General features: G+C 49.1%; 7 protein-coding genes across 7 annotated transcripts; 4 read left to right on the top strand and 3 right to left on the bottom strand.

The window, feature by feature from the left end:
- Positions 1 to 3,379: 3,379 nt before the first annotated feature.
- On the top strand, positions 3,380 to 4,130 carry J7337_009952 (uncharacterized protein; the record flags this gene model as incomplete). The annotated part of the gene is made up of 2 exons (XM_044827545.1): positions 3,380 to 3,452; positions 3,712 to 4,130. 2 exons carry the CDS (start codon positions 3,380 to 3,382, stop codon positions 4,128 to 4,130), a joined length of 492 nt encoding a protein of 163 aa, XP_044678139.1.
- A 1,207-nt stretch (positions 4,131 to 5,337) lies between these two features.
- On the top strand, positions 5,338 to 6,027 carry J7337_009951 (uncharacterized protein; the record flags this gene model as incomplete). Its single annotated transcript, XM_044827544.1, has 2 exons — positions 5,338 to 5,455; positions 5,705 to 6,027. The coding sequence occupies 2 exons, from the start codon at positions 5,338 to 5,340 to the stop codon at positions 6,025 to 6,027; spliced, it is 441 nt and encodes a 146-aa protein (XP_044678138.1).
- An 829-nt stretch (positions 6,028 to 6,856) lies between these two features.
- J7337_009950 (uncharacterized protein) lies at positions 6,857 to 7,779 on the bottom strand (the record flags this gene model as incomplete). The annotated part of the gene is made up of 2 exons (XM_044827543.1): positions 6,857 to 7,449; positions 7,503 to 7,779. 2 exons carry the CDS (start codon positions 7,777 to 7,779, stop codon positions 6,857 to 6,859), a joined length of 870 nt encoding a protein of 289 aa, XP_044678137.1.
- A 1,348-nt stretch (positions 7,780 to 9,127) lies between these two features.
- On the top strand, positions 9,128 to 10,193 carry YPT1 (GTP-binding protein of the rab; the record flags this gene model as incomplete). The annotated part of the gene is made up of 5 exons (XM_044827542.1): positions 9,128 to 9,138; positions 9,314 to 9,437; positions 9,497 to 9,544; positions 9,605 to 9,832; positions 9,996 to 10,193. 5 exons carry the CDS (start codon positions 9,128 to 9,130, stop codon positions 10,191 to 10,193), a joined length of 609 nt encoding a protein of 202 aa, XP_044678136.1.
- A 1,376-nt stretch (positions 10,194 to 11,569) lies between these two features.
- J7337_009948 (uncharacterized protein) lies at positions 11,570 to 11,930 on the top strand (the record flags this gene model as incomplete). The annotated part of the gene is made up of 2 exons (XM_044827541.1): positions 11,570 to 11,757; positions 11,810 to 11,930. 2 exons carry the CDS (start codon positions 11,570 to 11,572, stop codon positions 11,928 to 11,930), a joined length of 309 nt encoding a protein of 102 aa, XP_044678135.1.
- A 277-nt stretch (positions 11,931 to 12,207) lies between these two features.
- J7337_009947 (uncharacterized protein) lies at positions 12,208 to 14,891 on the bottom strand (the record flags this gene model as incomplete). The annotated part of the gene is made up of 2 exons (XM_044827540.1): positions 12,208 to 13,096; positions 13,150 to 14,891. The coding sequence occupies 2 exons, from the start codon at positions 14,889 to 14,891 to the stop codon at positions 12,208 to 12,210; spliced, it is 2,631 nt and encodes an 876-aa protein (XP_044678134.1).
- Positions 14,892 to 19,337: 4,446 nt separating this feature from the next.
- J7337_009946 (uncharacterized protein) lies at positions 19,338 to 20,618 on the bottom strand (the record flags this gene model as incomplete). Its single annotated transcript, XM_044827539.1, has 3 exons — positions 19,338 to 20,312; positions 20,360 to 20,528; positions 20,581 to 20,618. 3 exons carry the CDS (start codon positions 20,616 to 20,618, stop codon positions 19,338 to 19,340), a joined length of 1,182 nt encoding a protein of 393 aa, XP_044678133.1.
- Between the last annotated feature and the right edge of the window lie 356 nt (positions 20,619 to 20,974).

The following is a 20,974-nucleotide window of genomic DNA, read 5'->3' as shown; positions in this document are numbered from 1 at the left end:
TTTATCACCCGACTTGCGGGCCTTTTCTCGGCCTCGTCTCCGGGAACCAGTTGTGGAAGACTCCATGTCAAAGAAGGCTTGCCGAGCTAGAGACGCTACGAGCTCTTTTTTTTGCCAGTCCCGGCATCGAGAAGCAAAAGCTTGCCTGCATGTTGAGTAGGCAAGGTAGGCGTAGGTATTGTTGAGAGGGAACGGAGTCCGGCGTTAAAATAGACGAGCTAGACATGCATTGTAACATTCAAGTTGGCAGAGGCTTAACCGACCGACATGACGTCTGTTTATATCTCGAGCTGCAGCTTGAGTTGTGTGATTGAACTGATGTTGAAGAATATCAGATTCTCTCTTCCAATGATCGTCATTGTCAAGGGTGCTTATTATGCGCACTTCGGCCACTAGGACTCCAACAGTGAAGATCAAGGGCTCTCGCCTCGCTTTCACGATACCTATACTATGTGCTCCATTCCATGGGATGGACCCAATGCTTGCTGCTCTGCTTGTACAAGCGCATTCTACCCCTCCCCCTCACATCCCCTCTCGTGCTACTACTGCTGCTGGTGCTGGTGCTTCTTCTTCATGCATCGTACGTCAGGGTTAATGTGGTACAGTGTAGGAGCTGCCCGTGGACGACGATGAACCTATCATTGTTAACATGTGAATTGAGAAGAGGTCAAAGTTCAAGTCTTTGCGACCCTGAAGCTGCAGCCCCGTCCCTCCATCGTTGCCAATGGCATGGATGACCCCACGCAGCGAAAGAAGACCTGCGTCCGCGTGCTGATATGCCCACTCGAGACCGCTTTCAATAGCAACCTAGCAGCTACGAAACCGGTGGGTGTGTGGTCAGGCAGTGTCTCATTTGTGAGGCTCGTTCCTGTACCACAAGTGTTGGTTGTTACATTAAGGAGTTGTGATGACCCTCCATTGGTTGTCATCTACTGGACGTTGGAACTAATCGCCCTCGTTTCCCTTCACAATAAATAAAACACCCTGCATCTCACTGGTCTAAGCTTTGAACTTTTATTAACTTCCAAGATTTGTCAAATACTGTTGCTGCAGATGCCATTCAGGGATGCTGTAAAGAACTTTTTGATAAACTAGTGGCACCACAAAGCACACGTTCTGTCATGGCCATGATTAATAAGAAGTGCATCTGTGTTGTACTGTATAACAATACAAGTATTTCCCCATCTCATGCCCTGGACTTGTATTTGCGGGACAAGATGGGGCACTGGTTATTAGCCTGTGTATTTTTTGGCCTCACCGGATCTAATATAGAAAGTATCTGCTGCTGGGTTTGTAATCTCTTACCGGTATGAGGGTCGAGATCTTCCCAAGTAACTGCCAGATTCAATTAATGTGCATCTCGGTTCTCTTGTACTCTCATGTTTCAAACTTTCCAGCAGAAGCAGATTGGGGCGTGGCATTACCACAATGTTTGAATTATAGGAGTAAAGAAGACAAACATCTCCCCACGATATATTTCCCATTTCGTCACGTATACATAGCAACCTCCCACACCCATTACCTCTCTAAGAACCGTAAGATCGGTCAACCCTGTATTATTATTACAATCCAAGTTCTCAGCTCAGAAGAAGCTTTCTGGCCTCGTGCTGGTACAATCTGGGCATCCATGCACCGTCAGCCTATCGAGATGTGCTCGAATATAAAAGCAACAGACCCTGTCGTTGTCAGAGTTCGGGACCCTTTGTTACTTGGATGGCGCAAGACATGAGGTGGTTTTAAGATTGCCTGCACGGCGACTCATCTCACCTTTGTTTCTTCCATTGCATTGCCTACCTGTTGACAAGTCCATACCTCCCTTTCTTGGGCCAGGCAATTGAAGAGTTACTCTCAGCCTACAGCTTCTTAAATTCAGGACTATATCCAAGATACAGTCACTTCTTGATAACCTGGAGACTTTCGAAAATTGCTTGATATTCTGTCTGCCTGTCTGCGGCTATACTCAAACCACCACATAAAGTGTCTACCCTGCACAGTTCATTTCAGCCTTCGCAATTTTTATCCAGGTATCTAAATCCAAGAGATGGCTTAGAAACACATTTTCTCACCATTAAGTTGACAGTTCGACGCCCCTAACGACACCTCTGTCACCAATCGATCCCAACTCCCCGGCTCGTAAGCTTTTGGTTCTCAGCCTTTGCTACAAAGGCGTTGGCGTGGAACTCCTCAAATCGAACCAAGCCTCTTCGCTTCTGGCCATCAACGTCACGGCCAACTATCACATCTGTATCAGTCAGTCAGCCAACACAACACAACACAACACAACACAAGTGATAAACGCCACGGCAACTCAAACAGGGGAGCCTCTCACGTTGATGACTTCCATTAATTATCCCCCATTTCTAATCAAAGTTTGCCTCGCATCGGTTGACCCAGCGAAAGCCCTCACTCAGTTCCACACTCCACGCTTCAGCGACTCACTGTTACAGGGTGCCACCGCCAGGCCACCATCCATCCATTCACCCAGGTACCGTTTGGCCGGGCAAGTCTAGGCCTAAAGCCCACTGCAAGCACTACATCACAGTACATATTGTACAGTAGGTACCTCTGACCTGACACGCTACGCCTACTCCATCCCTAGGCAGCCCTGGCGAGGATCCAGCTTTTCCCCTCCGTGTCCAGTCCCTGTCTGCTGTTCACTAGCCTCCTTGAAGAAGGCTTGTCCACCGAGCGCCCAGTGCTCCCCCGTACCTACACGCCCCCCAACCAACCTAAGCCAGACCAGACCAAACCAAACCAAACCCTCTTTGCTGCAGTCGGGTCTATTCTGTTCTGTAGGTAGGTATAGTAGGTACCTACGTACAGTGCTACAGCCAGTACGTACTCCTCTGCGGGTTCCGCCAGACAGAAAGAGGCAGAGAGAGATCCGCCGAGTCGCCCGCTGCCCCCTTGGAGCTAAACTTGGGACGTTTTGCGCGTGCGCGCCCACACCTCCATCATCTCGCAGTTTATATCACATCGCCAGCCCAGCTCTTTGGAGCGTCTGGGCTCTCCCCGACCAAGAACCAAGCACCAGCACCTTCTGGCGCAGGCCACGGCCACTTCTGTTCTTCATCCTCACCTCACTTGATCACAAGACTTTTACCAACCATTCACTGTTCGACAATGATGCCTCTCAAGGCTCTTTGAAAGCCAACCACCCGCTCCATCGCAGGTTCCCGTCTCTCTCTCTCTGTCTTTCTCGACCCAGGGGTGAACATCCGTTCTCCTCCGCTACCTCCGAGGACCTTTGAGGCTTTCTTGCCCGCATCATCGCCTTTCGAGATCCACGAACATCTTTGTTTTTTGTTCTCGCTCGACCAAATTCCCCGACATTCCTCCCAATTCCCGTCACTCTCCGCCCCAACTTCCCACTAAGAAGATGTCGAGTTCTGCCTCCGGCGACTCGGGCGGTGGCCGTTCCATGGAGTCACGAGTGGGTAGAACCAAGCAACGTGAGTTTTTACCTGATGCGCAATACAATATTTTTTATTAGAAAGTATCCTTCTCGGCACGTTTGACCCCCTTGGCTTTTTATGAAGCATTTGTCTTGGTGCCTTCTACACCATCCTTGTTGTCCATTTTTGTGGTGTGATGGGTTTGAATCCAACCATAATTTTCTACGTTCGCCCAGGCACAATTCGACAACTCCCGACAATTCGCATTCTCAATCGATAATCTCAAGATCTCACCACTGATATTTTCCTTTTATAGGTTACAACACTAAGGGCGAACGTCTCGTCGCTGGCATCGTGCCTCTCACTCCCGATCAAAAGTTTGTCCTATTGATTCAGTCTACCCGGCGCAAAGGCTGGGTGCTGCCCAAGGGCGGCTGGGAGTCTGACGAGACTTGCCAGGAAGCCGCTGAGCGAGAGGCCTGGGAAGAAGCTGGCATCACTGTTCAGATCACCTATGATCTTGGTGACATTGATGAGAAGCGTGCGCCCAAATCGTCAAAAGATCGGTCAAGATACCACTTCTTTGAGGGCACAGTAACCAGCGAGTACGACGATTGGCCCGAATCCCACAAGCGAGAACGCCAGTGGTTTACATTTGCCCAGGCGTGGGAGGCATTGTCAACACGACCGGAGCTACAGGAGGCCTTGCAACGGTCTACTGTAAATCGTCAATAGCCTCACGGCGCCCTCTCATGCGTAATCATGGCTTTGGAAGTGACCAATCTCTATCCTTGAACGGCCCCCCATTCAGTCGCGACGACATGGCTTCATCTCCTGGCTGTTGAGTGGATTGTGATACACCGTCACTTCCACAGAGTTCTTTCCATTTCCTTGTCATGAGAGGAATGACACGTGCTCGTCTAAGAAACTCAATCTGGGTTGAGTTACGAAGCACCTCTTCTTTACCTCCTATTTTTCAGTTCTCTATATAGAGACTACAATGTGCATCCATCCCAAGGCGTTTAGGCTGGAACATGATAGAGTATCACTTGTTTTTTTTTTTTTTTACACATCTAAGAATTCGGACGGGGCGGGTTACTTGAGCGGCATATAAAGGTGCAAGCATCGAGATCAGAGGGTTTATCTTATTGCAATTCATGGATAGGACCGGAAAAGCATCACAAAAGGTTGGCTGCCCTCAGATTCTTGCTTTTTTCATCGGGTACTAGCCCGAAGACCGACGGGACGGGGAGGCAAATATGCGCATAAGTCCACCCCACTAGAGAGGGATGAAATCTCAGTAACTCGCCTGGTCATGGTGGAGTTGAATAGACTTGGCGATTCCCCTCACTTGAGCGCATCTAAACAAGTTGAAGCTGGGTGAGAGTGAGAGTGAGAGTGAGTGACCAAAAAGATGACCAAAATAATGAGACATGGAAAAAGAGAAGAACCCTTTGCCGAATGGCATATAATGACGCACAAGCAAGTCACTGCTGCAGCTCTCGACCACTAAGAGACTGCGGCCAAGACCTTGTCATGGATGCTTATTTCTTGCTTGTTCCGTTCCCTGAACCTTTTGACTTTCTGCCCCGCCAAGATGGATGAGAATGCCCCTCCATCTGCTCTCTAGAACTAAAATGCCCCGCATTGAAAGTCAGAAATTTGATGGCATGTTTTGTTGAATTCGGCGTTTTATAGCGATATGCAGCTAAATGGCCCCTATCGTTATAGCGCTGTTTTGCCGCAATAGGATCCGCAACACCTTAGATCAACGTGAAAGCATCAACGACCTAGAGCATCTTCCCTTTATTCGACCGCTCCAAACCATCTCCTCGCAATGTCCATGTCATGAGCCTATAAAAGAACTCTCCATGGATCAATAGAATTTCGCAATCACAAAAGAAGATAAAAAAACACTACCAACCTCATCCATCACGACATCATGGAGAACCTATCCATCGCCGATGCCTCTCCACAGGGCCGCGGTGCGCCGCAACCGCTCCCACAGCTGCCGCCTCAGATGTTCACCACTGCAGCGCAGCTCCTGGATCTCACAGACAGTACGACTCCGCCATGGTACCAGTTTATTCCTGTTTCCGGTTCATGAGAGAAGGGTTGGACTCGATAAAAAGCAGGGAGAAAGGGAAGGATCGTGTGCTGACGACTGTATAATTGCAGAGAAGCTCATGGTCGCTTTGCGCGATGGGAGAAAACTCATCGGCGTACTAAGAAGCTGGGATCAATTCGGTGGGTTTTGGGCAAAACGAATCACTGCAGGGAGAGCAATTCCCTTTTCTGACTTCAACCAGCCAATCTCGTCCTCCAATCTACCGTCGAACGTATCTTCGCGCCCTCCCCCGAGTCAGCAGGTAGCGATCGACCAACGGGTCTGTACGCCGATATAAATCACGGCATATTCCTCGTCCGAGGTGAAAACGTGCTCCTCCTTGGTGAAATCGATCTCGACAGGGACGACGATCCGCCTCCTGGCTTTGAGCCCGGAGACCTAGACGTTGTCAAGAAGCTCGCAGAGGAGAAGAAAGCCGTCGACAAAGCAAGGGAGAAGGCGCGAGTCAAGAAGCTTGCGAAGCAGGGCTTTGAGGGGGAGAACATTGGCGAGATTGTGCTTTAGAGTACGTTTGGATATTGGTACTTATCTCAAATTACAAGGCCTGGAAGTAGGCTTAGGTTGCCGGACGCTCTAAAGTGCTCTGGCTGACGGTCATTTGGGCAGAATATTGTGAAATGCCCATATGCCATCAAGGAGAAGACGGCTCGAAAATGGGCTGGCTCTTCAGGAATGAAAAAGCCTCGACACAGTAGGTTAGAGGCTGATAGCGTGTATGAATACATGAGCTTCGCGACGCTACACCCAATGTTTCCACCACTAGGCACTTGATGGCCTACTATCATAACTGTTACTTCCTGGTTAGCAAGCCTTAGGTAGCACCCTAAGAGGCTCTGTCTAGATATGAACTCGTGTGAAGCTTCATGAATAGGTTTCTAGGTTTCCCTAAGAGTTTCGTACCGCACGAAATTGTATTTACTCTCTTTACCGTACTCGTAACACTCACACATATCATAAATAGGTCAGTTGAATTCGTAGTTTTGCATCAATTGCATAACTGACATTCTGTTCGAATTTAAAGTCCTAACTATGAACAAGAGACGACTGTGACAAGAATTGTTTGGAGGCATAGTACCGTCTAAAAATGAGTTTTAGTTGCTAATTTACAAAGCTATACAAAGTTTGAATGTGTGTGGAGTCTCATGGCTCATTGTTGTACACTGTCTTATACACAAAGACCCCGGGACCCGAACCAGCATGAAGTCGCTGGCGATGAAAGATGCAACCAGAAACGCCTCTCATGATGCCATATCCTTCCGTAAACCGCTCTCGTTTTCTAAGCGAACACGCCCCTTGGGGTCATATCATCACTGTCCATCCCAACTGTGAGTCTTTAGATGGATCGTCGTCTTCGCACTCGCTCGAACATTGGTATAGGAGTGCCGGGGTTCTTGCAACCTCCGAGAAGCCAGTCAGTCAGACCAACAACCTTTGCACCGACTCCAGCTTCCCAATCGCCACCAGCTTGTGCCTGCTCAATGGTATGGCTTAGAATCCGACCCTCGGCATCGAAGTCGAAGACAAACAGTCCCGTGAATGCCTTGTCTGGGTCGACTCCCCGGCCAAATGGCAGAGACCGGGCAATCACTCCTTTGTCAGAAGAAGTATCTGAACCCTTTCGCTTCTCGCACCAGCGGACCACGAGCTGCTCAGGTATCGCCCCAGCACGGCGGGGTAAGAATGTGAGGGGCTCCGTTGTCATGCGCTCCGCGAGAACCTCGATGCAGACATTCCCGAGAATGGGGACGCGGTTCCATGCTATTGGGGAGGTCCAGAGGGCGGCGTTATAGGCGACACGGCCGGAGACGGTTGGTAGGTGAGGGTGCGTCGAAGGGAAAAGATGAAGGGCGATGTTTGGCGCAAGAATGTCGTGAGGAAGAGGATGTAGTAAAAGCGTTGGTAATCGTTCTTGTAAAACTCGTAGAGCTATAGAAAGTTAGCATTGTGATACAAACATTGGAATATCCTCAGTGACGTACTTTTTCCTAGCTTTGCCTTATTGGGGTCCTTTGGTCCGTCATCGCCAGATCCGACCCATCGCACGCCTGTCGCATCGAAATATGTTCTTGACAGTGCGCCTCGCCTTAAGTAGTCCTCGAGAAGAGTGGCATCGGTAGGCTGCAGGGAAGGTTTAGGTTCTCTAACAGTGACGGGCTGAACCTGTGCCTTTGCCGGGCGAGCATTGGAGAGACTGCGAATAGAGGCAACAGAGGTCCGGCCGGAACGGCTTAGACTGGATCGGATGGACGCGGCCATTGGGAGGTCACCGCAACAGAATGGAGAGATTCATGGATCAAGAGTGAAATTTGATGGAAGAAGCCAAAGGTGACTTTGTTAAAGAGGGTCTAGAATATTACAGAACCAAGGTGAGTTGGTAATAATGAGGTGTTGCCGATACCTCTATCCGTAGTAGCTTGGATGGTAGGGAACCTCAAGCAAGGTATATCCACTTTTGGACTTTTTCTGCGATGGCTTAATGGGTAGACTCGGAAGTATCTAGCAGCAGTCAAGTGTAAGGGAAGTGACATGATTGTGAAATGGTAGACTTGATTGGTTGATGATGGATACTCCACAGCCACAAATAGACAGCGGAGCGGGATGTGGCGGGGCGGGTCTTTTCCACTGTGATGGGATCCTTTAAGTGGGAGAGAACAAACAGGTTGGGAATCTGGAGAAAATGGGAGAATTGAGGCTTGAATGAAGCAGGATCCACTGATAAGACGTTATCTGGCATTTCTTGGAGATCATCTGTTTGCAATCGTGAATAGATGCCGTCTTTCTCACTCTTAAAGCAGAAGGCGGTGAAGTTGATCTAGTATATCAACTTGTGACATGCCAAGTCACTTGAATCGTGTGAATGACGGCACAGGCTCCAAGTTTGGTTCACAGGCAGCCTCATCATGAGATGTTAATGGATGAGCGGACACCTACAGTGCATGCCCGACGACGGAGCAAAGCAGGCAGACCCTCAAGGTAATGATGCATTTCTCATTCCGACGTTGTTTGTAGTGAATATGCACGCACGATGCTTGCTCTTCTTTTGTTATTGGAAGATGATCCGTTTTGGGAAAGTCTACGTCAACTTGGTTGGGTGCTATCGCAAGCGATAGTGGTATATCGGTAAACCGCCCTGTGATATCTCGAAAGTATATTGCATGAGAACAAGCAATATCCAGTAGATTACCCTTGCAAGGAAAATTAAGTCAACGAATAAACCTCGTTTGTGACGTACCCTCTCGTCTCATCCGTTTCTTATTTGCTGCACACGCTCTGCCTTTACTGTACCCGTTAACTCAGTATCACATTGACTGACTTTCATTGTAACTCTTTGTTTCTCTTTGACGGCATCACGTGATCCACGCCTGTCAGCTGCCCCATCATTCCCTCCCTCTCCTAGGCGGTGCTGGCGTTGCCTGGCGTTACGTTTCTTCCCTGACGTACCTTACTTGAGCCTCTGCACCCATTCTCAACTTAATCTTTCTCTCCCATCAACTCATCTCCAACTCCTCATTCCATCGCCTCGACAAGTCCGTCTTTCCAGCCTCACCCTTCACTTTTCGTATCGGACTCTTGTCTCACTGTGAACCAAGGAACAGCCGCCAACATGAACCCTGAGTAGTACGCCACTCTCCGCCTCCTTTGCGATAACCTCCTGATGGAACCATGCCCCATGCTGACTATTGCTTCAGAGTTGCACCCTGCCATCCTCGACTAAACCTCATGCGATTTCCTTTTGCTGCCGCTGTCGAGATGCGACTCCTTGATAATTTTTGGATCTGACACCAACTAGATACGACTACCTCTTCAAGCTCCTCCTCATCGGAGACTCCGGTGTTGGAAAGTCTTGTCTTCTCCTGCGATTCGCCGATGACACCTACACCGAGTCCTACATCTCTACCATCGGTGTCGATTTCGTGCGTCGTTCCCAGCCAGCATTTCCGGTTACCTAGCCTATCGTCTAACACCTACTCAGAAAATCCGAACAATAGAGCTCGATGGCAAGACCGTCAAGCTTCAGATCGTATGTGGCACCCTTGGCGCAGGCTCCGGCCACCTAACCAAATGCTAACCTGTCCTCAAGTGGGATACCGCCGGTCAAGAGCGTTTCCGTACCATCACCTCTTCCTACTACCGTGGTGCCCACGGCATCTGCGTCGTCTACGATGTTACCGACATGGACTCGTTCAACAACGTCAAGCAATGGCTCCAGGAGATTGACCGATATGCCACCGAGGGTGTCAACAAGCTGCTGGTCGGTAACAAGAGCGATATGTCAGACAAGAAGGTCGTTGAGTACAGCGTAGCCAAGGTAAGTTTTTTTTCTTATTCTGGTACTCTGAATGTCGCAGCCTAGCGGGTCGCCCATCACATGCATCTAAGCGCCTGAACGCTCAAATGCCCCTGTCACCAAAACTTCACCCTCGGCTGCAACAACCATCCACAGCAACGCGATGACTGACATAAACTTGTAGGAATTCGCCGACAGTCTGGGAATTCCTTTCCTTGAGACTTCCGCCAAGAACGCCAGCAACGTCGAGCAGGCTTTCCTGACCATGGCCCGCCAGATCAAGGAGCGCATGGGCACCACAACAGCTAACAACACCAAGCCCAGCGTGCAAGTCGGCCAAGGCCAGGGCGTTGGATCGTCCTCCAACAACAGCTGCTGCTAAATGCTTTAACGCTCTCCTTTCTCTCGGCGAAGCAGGATGATGGAGTACGGCCGGGACAATGAACAACATGCCAGGGTCACGATCGGACGAGTTCACTCACGATATTTGCTTTTTTCTTTCACTCACTCCGTTTCTGCGCATAGACCAGATTATGACCACTTGGATTGCCTTTCTTTTCCTCAAGTCACCACTTGATCCTTTTACCGCCTTGGCATCTGGAATCACGGCTCTTTCCATTCGTCTTAACGCCATTCGCGGGCTATGCCTTTGCTATGTCGACGGTAGGAATGGTCTGGGCGGGGAATCGATTGGTTCTGGGGAGGGAGCACAAGGGGAGGCGACAGACACGAAGGCAGATTTTGTGTTTCTGGTTGCGGATGGCTTTGGAAGGGTTTTGCGCGTGCGTAGGCTGTATTTTCTTATTCCCCCCATGCTGTGTCTTTGCACTTTTGCGAAATCCAAGTACTGGGAGGCATTCGTCGATTCTTGTTCTTTTCAACCCGCCAACCAGCCATTCGCTGGGAATCACATTATCTGCGCACCCCGTTTTCCTCTGCCAATTCGCGATCCTGGCGCTCTGTTCTCCGCAACATCTTGACTCCTTGATAGCTGTGGAGAATAGTTGCGCTAATCGTCAATATCTTGCTTGGGTTCTGATATCAGTTGTTATGTTGTTTCTTCTATCTTACCATCCTGGTTCGCCTATGGTTTTTTCGTTGTTTGGTACTTGAGATCGATTTCAGTATGCGAGAAAGGGTTATTCTTAATAAAGGTGGAATATTCCTTTTTTCAAACCTTGATCTATGATGAATATGGTTGGAGTTCCTTACTCATATGGCTTCATATCCCAAGTCATGATGTTGACCCCGTAAAATGTTTCCTTGATGAAGAGAGATTTCGTCTCCCAAAGTGAACTCATGACATGGAACGAGCTAATAGCCAAGGCTCTGTGGTGCATCTCGTAGATATCGCCAGGATGTTCTGAAATGTCCATCTAAAGCCCTGGTCGCACTCAACTGGTTACAACACAGCTCACGCATTAGACAACCCAAGCACAGCTCTTTCACACCAACTTTAACCATTATACAACTTAAGCAAAACGTTCAAGACATTGTGTAAACACTTCATGTAAGACAGAAAGATAAAGTTCAGATTCTTAATCTACGCTACACACGCTTCATGCACGAAGATCTTCCTCATCGATGATAACCAAGTTGATATACGTCATAGATCAACCACTCTCAGCCTGATGTCATTCTCAAGGCACTCTTTCAACATAACAATTTCATGCACAGTAACTCTTTCTCACCAATACATCTACACAAAGTAAAGTCATCATACCCAATACTCATCTCAGTCTTTCACAATCCTTTAAAATGGCCAGCGTCGAAAGTCAAGTGTCAAAGCAGTCCGAAGCTCCCCGTCAAAACGACAACGAGAACGCAGAGCAACTAGCTACTCTCGCAGAAGGCAAAGTCGCCGATGCAGTAAAGGGAACGAGTACCAGGGATAAGCCACGCAAGGATGATATCAAGATCGAGGACTATGCCTCTGATATTGAAAGGTTCGTCTCGATATATAGCTTGTTCAGTACACGGAAGCTAACGCCATGCTAGAAAAAAGGCTGAGCAGGCCGAGGCCAGAGAAGAGATCAAAACACAGAGAAAAGCAGGTGTAGATGTTGATGGTAGCCTTGGACAGGGCAGACTGAGCAATGAGGACAACGGCAATGTCTAAGTACAAATCCGAAGACTTTACCTAAAGATAATCTACAATTACTATTACATCCCATAACTTCTTAAGTCCCATCCCCAGACCGTAAATGGAATAAAAGGTTGTCAAACATTACTCTATTAACAGCATCATGACTTTTATCCTTTCCCGGTCTCCCTAGCCATCATTGTAAATCCTCGCCCCAAAATAACAACAAAAGAAAAATGCCACGTTGGGCGAAATCATAACATCGTTATGGCCATATTTTTCACATGGCGATTGGTATTCGTTCTTTCTGAAATCATGACAGGCCGAGAAACTTCAGAGCCTTATGAGAATTCCCTTTTCGCCTCTCGGCCTTATCCTCGAGGAGCGGCATAATCCGTCGATCTTCTTGATCCCAGTCGCTGTCATCAACATACATAGTTAAGATCGATCGAGCATCAATCGCGGAAGGGTTTCGCTTTGAATATGATCGGCTTGGCTTGCTTCTGGAAGACTTTGCTGTCTTGACGGTTTCAGCGATGGAAGGGGCTCGACTCGGAACCGCAGATGACCCTGATAGTGCCGCTCCCAAAGACGCCCCAAGTGCCGGGGACATGGGCGGGCTATGAGTCGCCGATGGCACACGTGGGAAAGCGGAGAATGTTCCTGTGATACATGGCGGCTTGGACTTCTTTGGGGACGGCTTCTTTGAGGGCTCTTGAGGGACATAGAAATCAGAAGTCTTGGACAGAATCCTGGAGATGGTCGCAATAAAAGTTGCGATTTCTGCATCAGTTGCAGTTGATGTGATGAGGAAGTTGGCCTCAGAAACCGTAACGTCATAGCCAGAGCCCGAGTTTTGTGGGAAAGTCTTCCCGAAGCGCCCAACAGGTCCTTGTTCTGGGCTGGTGATGGAGTTACCACGTAGATGAGTGAAGGGAATGCTCTTGCTGCCAGCATCAACAATCTGAGCCACCTTCATCAACTCTACTCCAACAAGCTTTTGAAGAGCCAGCATCGTCGCAAGATGCTCAGGCGGGTATTCAAGGAGGAGATACCTCACCTGTGTGTGAAGGGCGAGATACGTTTCGAGGTGTGGAATTATGAGAGTCGCGAGTAGGAACGAATTCGCAAAAGGGTTGTCTTTGGCCTGGCTGGCTAAAGGCTGGGCCGTATACGCTTGCATGGCATTGGCAAGAAGGTACCTGTCTAGTGTGAGTTTTGAGCAGTACAAAATGGAGCAGAGTCTAGTACATACCTGAAGTCCAGCCGGCCACTTCGACTCATGCCGTTGCATTTTGTTCCTAGCTTCTCAAGCTGTCCTGTGATGGCGCAAGTGTAGTACCTCTTCACACCTCTCTGGGCTCCAATAGCTAGGATCTGGTCGATTCTATGGCATGGTTCATAACTATTGTTACTTCCAGTCTCCCAAAAGACTGGGTTCCATAATCCTTCAAGTTCTGGCAAAAGGGAAAACTGGAATTGCCGGTAGCCTTGAGTTTCTGGGGGGAAGTGCTCCTGGAGGACAGAACGCACTGAGTTCTGTACAGTAATGGCTGTTTCTTGGCTATTAATTCGAAGGTCGTGAAACTTGCTGTCGACATCCGAAACCAGGGGTGGAGGAGTCCGAACTGGTGTCGGAGGTCGTGCAACCTTGAGCTTGGGCACACTTGGGGCAGGCTTCTTGTTGGGCCAGACGGACTGATTATATGCGAACGGATCGTATTCGTCCGAAAAGATAGATTGGTCGGTGACAGCTAACTCCTCGTATTGGCTTTCTGCGCAGCTTACGTCTGTGATAGTGTTGGACTCAGGTGTTCCTGGAACCAGAGCATTGCCCTCGTCTGTTTCGGAAGTAGGTGAATAAATAGCCACGGGAAATTGGCCCATTCTAAGCCCATGGGTGACAGAATTGAGCAAAGGTTCGGGGACATCCTCCCTCAGGTGCACCACCAGGTCTTCCATGAAGGGCAGTACAGGTTGGAATGTCTCCTTTGGTCCAGAAATGTGCTCGGCATCAGTGCCTCTATCCACGTACGATGCCCGTGCAGGCTTTCGCTTCTTCTCCAAGGGAACCGGGGCCACTTTGATGATCGGGAGATTGGTTCTCACAATAACAGTTCGGGGTCCCTCTGTGTAGCTGCGTCTTTTGGAAACGAGCTCCTTGGGGCTTGTGATTATCGATTGTGAATGTCGATGGGCTTTCCACAATTCTGGCTCCGGATCACTCTCTAGTTGCCGTGCAAGTCCTGAAGTGGCTGCAGAAAGACAGAGATCCCGATACCTGGGACTGGCCGGGTAGATTCTGTCCAGAGACTTGACTCGAGGCAGAGTTGGGCTGCGGCCTGGAGACCTCATGTCCACTAATGAAGCTTCCCCGTACACGACATTATCTGTGGACGGGATGCTCAAAACGTCGGATCTTGGGCTCAAGCCTTCGAGGGCAGGGGATACAGGGGCAGCCATCAAGCCGTAGGCTTCGCCAATGCAACTGGGAGATGTAAGGAAAGAAGTCCTAGGTGAAGGAGACTGTAGATGGGAAATATCATGATAAATGCGACCTGCAGACCGGTCATAATGCCTCGCAGAAAACCTGCAAGCTTGGGGTGAGTAAGAACAGCCCGGAGGATCATCAGCTGTACTCCCACCTTCATCTTTATTCGCGGCACCAAAAACAAAGAATGGGGCATCATCTCCGAAGTTGTCCTCATAGCCGTAGAGCGGCAAGCTGTTACTTCGCGGACGCGGCGTGAGGGTCAAATCTAGTTCATTGGAGGGTTGAAGTGATGCTGTTTGTCGGTCCAAGGCGTCGGCAGCTCGCATAGCTCGTGTAATGGGATCTTCGAACTCCTGTTCTTGGTCCCCTTGATCCTTCGGTTGATACATGTCCTGCTTTCTCCAGTCTCTAACTGGATTGTCCAGGCCCACCACTCCATCCTTAACTAGCTGGTTGAATAGCGACTCGGCACGGTAGTAGTCCCCATTTGTTTCGTAGTCCATGATTGCTCTGATACAAAGTGTTCGGGCACTTGGGGTCCCGCCGTTCATAAACACGAGTCGCCTTCCACTTGCTGTTGAACCATGAAGGAAAGCTTGAGCAGCCTCGTAACGAGCTACTGTGGCCTCGTGTATTTTCTTGACATAAACTCGAATGTCTGAGCGGTTTTCCAAGTCCCTATTGGAGATATAATTTTGAATGCTGGGAAGTATCAGAATATGTGGTGAAGTTGGAAGCAGTCGTAGTTGTGTTGATATCGTGTCTACATGGCCTTCAAAGGCAACGACGCTCCCGAGGAGTTTCTTATCGGTAGACATAATGAATTCCCGAGGCGCCACTGATTCGGACGATCTCTCAGTAGAAAAAAGGAATAGTAAACGGGAGAAGTCGAAATAAAGTAAGGGATTGTGCTGATGGAATGCTTGGTCCGTTCGAGGGTGTGAAAGGGAGCAGCCGAGAAACTTTTGGTATGAAACACGCCCAATTACACATAAGAAACTCTATCCGACGATTAGTGAGGTCGGCATCGAAACGGATAAAGAAATGATCTTACAAGGGTATTTCTCAAGTTGAATGATAAAATGGGCTCAGATATGAGACGTGATGAATGTAATTAAAGACCCCGGCCTGGGGAGGAGAGAGGGTGAAGAAAAGAATGCTCGTTCACAAAAGGCAAAAGATGGAAGAGGAGGAGTTGGGACTTTGAGGCAAGTGCCATCGAGATGTTAACTGGAAAGAACGACCTGAGAGTCGGGGGGCAACTACGACTAATATCTAATTCAAGGTAAGTGCAGTTGGTGCAAGTGGTGCATGCTCTATAGAAGCTGCAGGTCAGGTCGCCCGTTCTTCTCCACTGCCAACGGATGCCGACTCCTCTAATTCCACTTCAACTCGTTCATCAGTCTCCATACTAGGCCCAGGATTTCAGGTTGTTGTTGAACCCTGCAAGAATCGGGCTACCGCAGCAAAAAAGCAAGCCACTCTAGCGATTTACTGAGAATCTGTTGGGTCTCCATACATCCACGAGGGAGCCCCGACGAACGAACAGCATAGAGATACCGAGATCCATCCCGCCAGTTAATCACTCGTCACTGCAGGGTTGCAGGGTTGCTTTTGGGCTTGTTTAGCCTCCTGAGCTGGAGCCAAACAGAACAATGCCGACATGAAATGGATGGGAGGTCCAAGCTTCGAGGTCGATATCAATATCGATTTCCGTGCTGTTGGAGTGCCTATCCTATCCCAACCGGCTGGGTTATCAGGCTGACTGGGACGGGACTGGCCTGCTCGCAACTTGGAACCAAGCTATCGGGCACCTGCAGTACAGTAATTCTTCCTTACCTCCAACGCATTTGCCTAGTATGCAGTGAGGCCACTCAGCATACGTAGCACAAACACAAACACCAATTGCAATACACAATGTAGCGAGGTCCTTGCGTGTCGTGCGTCTGGGGCAGAGAAACTGTTTGCTCAAATTGCAGGGATTGACAGCACCCATGTCCCATGTTCCATGTTGCAGCTCACGGCCCAGTCCCACAATGCAAGGGCTCCCGTCAAGGATATTCCATGATCCAGGATCTGGTCTAGGCTCAGCTGAGACGCATTATCCCTTTATGATGTCTTCAACTCAAGTATGGATTTCGGTCGCGATTCGGTCATGCACAATAGAACTGACCCTTCTATAACATATCATATCGCCGACAGCCATTATCATCTAAGATATTCGGTTGTTATTACCCGATTCCTCTTAAGATTCAAGCCCCAAAAAGAAACACTGAGCTAAAACATGAAACACAGAAACCGGAAATAGCTGTCGCACGTTCTATGTAGTTGGCATTGGACACTGAGCGAACTGCAGCCTCTCATGTCATACCAGCCAGCTCATTTTCGGCTTCCACGCAAAACTCCCAAGCCAGTCGGCTTAAACTGGCCTTTGACTACGACTATACACGATACAGGGCGAGGAAGCTGCCGGCTCGAATCCTATTTGTCAAGCGTTGCACGGTAAGGGGGATCATTGCAGTGTTTATTAGTATTTCAATTACCACAAGGGCTTCGACTCAATCTTGAACTAATCAATGGATAAGGGAATGCAAGGTAAGGAAATGCAAACATAGCAGTACCTATGCTCAAGCCTTGTGGATAGCTTCTGGCAATGTGGGCTCTTCACCACACCGTCGATCCCCCCACGTCAATTAACGGGTTTCAAATTCTATTTTGGCCATCATCTTCCGAAAATAGGAAATTTTCAAATGGCGATCGTTGGCCCAAATTCACAATGCAGATCAGCATGCAAAACGGGGCGGTTGAGCTTTGAATCTAGGGTCTTGGTAATTACCTCATTTACCGTATATAGGTGTTGCTCAGCGCCATCCGTGATAGTCGATACGAGACGCAGTAGGTGACCGCGACTATCGAACAGACTTTTAGCGTCGTGCTGATGTCTGAATCACTCATATGTCTCACGATCTCACTAGATCCTTTCGACAAGGGTAGCATTGACATCAACCTCGAGACGCTTCGCACCGCGCGGCTATTTGACCCCCCACCTCCCGTTGTTTGCTTGCTAGTGTGGCTTGCCAAGTCCCAGGAAGACAAAGGAAACGACTTCGGAAGCACTTGATGATAGCTATGGAAAGAGCAATACTAGTTATCGATCCTCCTTGGACCATTTTCGAACGGATCGAACAACGATCGTTTCGTGACTGTCAGAGGGACGATTGGGAGTATGAGCCCGCCTTGCAGCAGCACCTTACGATCCTGCAAACACCAAGCATACTGCGAACTGGTGCTGCTCATGCAGTACGCGCTGGTAGAGAGCAATTGGTTCCGACTGTTTGGACTAGGGGCCTGCATGTCTGACCAGATCGAAGTTTGGCAGACATCGTCATAACGCGTTCGGTGCCTGTTGCTGGTAGCTGTTGTTTCAATTCAGCATACTAACTTTTCTCATCTACGGCAAATCTGCCTATACATGGGTTATACTCGTTTTGACAATGATCACTCAAAGATGACGCCGATGCAGGTAAAAAGACGGCGTCTTTCCCTTTCCCCGAGAAATATAGCACAGCACATATCGATTATGTTTTTATGAATTCTATGAACTAACATGAATACTCAGATCCACTTTAGGAACACAATTGTCACTGAACAGGGTCCAGGATGCTTACGAGGCGAAGAATGGACAGGGTACTCCATACGCAAGCTTGACAAATTTGCAATCTTGGGGAATGGCCAGGATGTTTGAATGGCACGCTCGTGGGCAAGGGTGCCAGCCAGTCTTGGATGGTAGAGATCGGGCGTTGGATTTACAGTGCATGAAGAAAGCTGAGTCGATCAGCTAGAATGAATGGTACGGTGACATTGAAGATCTGGAAAAGATCTCCATTGACCAGCTGGGAGCCATTATTGTTGACAAACCTCAGGCTTGTGGCTTGTGGTAAACTTTCAAGTTAAAGTTGCTCGTGTAAGCCACGAGAACTTCGAAGCTCAAAACGGGAATCAGGTTCGTTTGATGAGTTGTGCAACTTGACGGTTTCACAGGACGAAATTTTGAGTTCAAGTCCGGCAACAATCCCTAACACCAGCTTAGCTGATCGCATCAGTAAGTGCCTGATACACCCGTCTTTCCTCTGTGTTGCGTTTGAACAAAACAACATCAGTGCGTAAAGCAGGTGTTCTATGTTTTCGGCCGTTTTCAGCATTACCAGCGCTTGATGGGTTTAGACAAAGCTATATTTGCATCTCTCCTGCAGGATGGACCCTGCAACGCCGGCAGACAATTGCTAGAAAAGAAACTATCGGTGCTGTTTGTTATGGCCAGCGCTTTGCGGCTGGATCAAAAGCAAGTACCACGGATAATTAAAACGTGACGAGCCTGTGATGCGCCTGGGATCAGATCCTGTCATTTGTGATAATGAAATCTATCACTTGCCGTGTCCCTGTTACTTGGGAATAATTCCTTTTTCTTGACAGATTGTTATATCCCAGTTCAAGGAATTAGTATCCAACACGTCAGAGCCATGAGACATATTCCTCTTTGGTGTAGCCATGGTGTTTCTGGTTGGCCATGGGCATTACGCCTCATAAATGAAAACAAGGCGACATACAGGGTTACTTTTTTGTGTTTGTTCCTGCACACGGAAAAGGAGAGGTGCCGCCAATACAGGCCACTGTCTGAGGGCACTTGCACACAGCGTCTTAGACACGATCCAGGCTGTCGTGGCTCGGAACGGCGAGTTGAGACCTACAGTTACACGGCTTGGATGCGGCTTTCCGTCGTATGTTCCGCAGACAAAGTCGAGCTGAAATTTTGTGACACGGTACGCAACTCATGGCAAGTGTTTCAGGGGCTCGAGAAACACCAGAAAGACCGTGAGAAAGACGGTCAGAGCCCAACCATTTTCAAAGGGGGGAAAGTCATGTCAGTGTTGCTATTTTGCTGAGGTGGTCTAGTCGTCCATGAGTTCTGCGAGCTCAGCTTCTTCCTCGGCCGTCATCACATTGCCACCCTTCTCCTCTTCTTCCTTTTTGGGTTCTGCAGCCTTCTGGATTTTGACAACGACCTCGTCGAGCTCGGACTTTCCGAGCGGCCATGTGCGGACAGTACCGTCGATACTAACACTGCAAACCTTGCGAGGGGTACCGTCTATGTCCTGGAGCAGAACGAGGTCGGTGACTTCTTCGTAGTGGCCAACCAATGTACAGTACAGTTTACCAGATGAGCGATCCCAGACCTTGACATTCTCATCGCGGCCTGCCGTGATGACCCATTGGTCTGTTACGAGAACACCTCGTACATAGTCCCCGTGTGTGAGCGTGTCATCACCGACAAAGTTCCTTGAACGCGCCAAGCATTTTGCAGTTCCGTCAGCACTGGCAGTCCAGAGATCTGCATCCTCACTCATTTGGTCAAAGACAAGTCGGTAAATGCTGGTCTCGTGTTCCTGGATGGTAAGTCGCTCAGCATCGGGGCGGTCGGAGAAAGATTCGGGCAGCTGCTCGTAACTGTCCAGTGTGACCTTCCACCGTCGGATGTGCGGGTCGCTGCCTGCGCTGGCAAATACGACAGCGGTAGTATCGCTGAGTACAGGATCGATGGCGAGGTGCTGGACGGCAAGCATTGTCGTCGTGGGATCTTGCAGGGTATGCAGTCGTTTGCCTGACTCTACGTCCCAGACGAAAATCTTCTTGTCGGCACCTCCACTGATGAGAATGTGCTTGCCTGAGACGGTAGCACAGACAATGGTCTTTACAAAGTCGGTATGGCCGCTGAACTTGCGGCCAGGTTTGGCGGTCTCAATGTCCCATGACCAGATATCCTTGTCCCACGAACCTGCAAAGACCGTCTTGTTTTCTTGACCTCCTGTCGCGAGACAAGTTACAGGGGCTTTTGGCCCACGGTAAGTCGTTTTTGTCTCCGAGGTCTATAAGTGGTTAGTAGATGTAGTTTCTTGAGAGTATCCAGACATACCTCGAGGTTGATTCGGCGAACCGCTCCAGCAGACTCAGCAATGAACACGGAAGTGAGAGGTGCAGCAGGGTCTGGGACGGCTGCAAGAATCTTGGACTTCATAATTACGGGGTCGCCATTCTTGTTGCTTGCCTTGGCAGCCTTGCGTTGCCGCGAGGCTTGAACAGCACTGTAGGTTTGGTTGGTTATAGCTTTGTAATAGGAGATGCAGTTGTACATACTCTGTCTCGAAGAAGTGATCACGGTCTGCAGACTGCATTTCGATGACCAGGATAAATACGTGTTATAGCAGCAGGTTCTGGTGTTGAGACACAATATGAGTCCCCGTGCTAGATGTTGAGCTTGTCGTCTATAACTTGTGATATTATCTCTTGATCTAGGTTAGGTTAGTAGGCAACCACAAAAGAGTTGGAGATCTTAGATTTAGGTGGGAGTTGAATTTTAGTGGAGCTATCCCCTGTAACGGCGCGGGGTCTTTCCGCGACTTTAATTGCGACGCGCTCAGACGCGTCTCCCGAGAAACGCCTGTCCCACTTCTACACCAACCATCCATCACCCATCATCGATCGCCCTTTTTCTATCATAGCAATTATTCCATTGCTCGTTGATTTGACC

Source organism: Fusarium musae, chromosome 7, assembly GCF_019915245.1.
Source record: "Fusarium musae strain F31 chromosome 7, whole genome shotgun sequence".
Classification (NCBI taxonomy): domain Eukaryota; kingdom Fungi; phylum Ascomycota; class Sordariomycetes; order Hypocreales; family Nectriaceae; genus Fusarium; species Fusarium musae.
The sequence above is the reverse complement of the archived record's forward strand: the minus strand, read 5'-3'. Positions and strand labels throughout refer to the sequence as shown.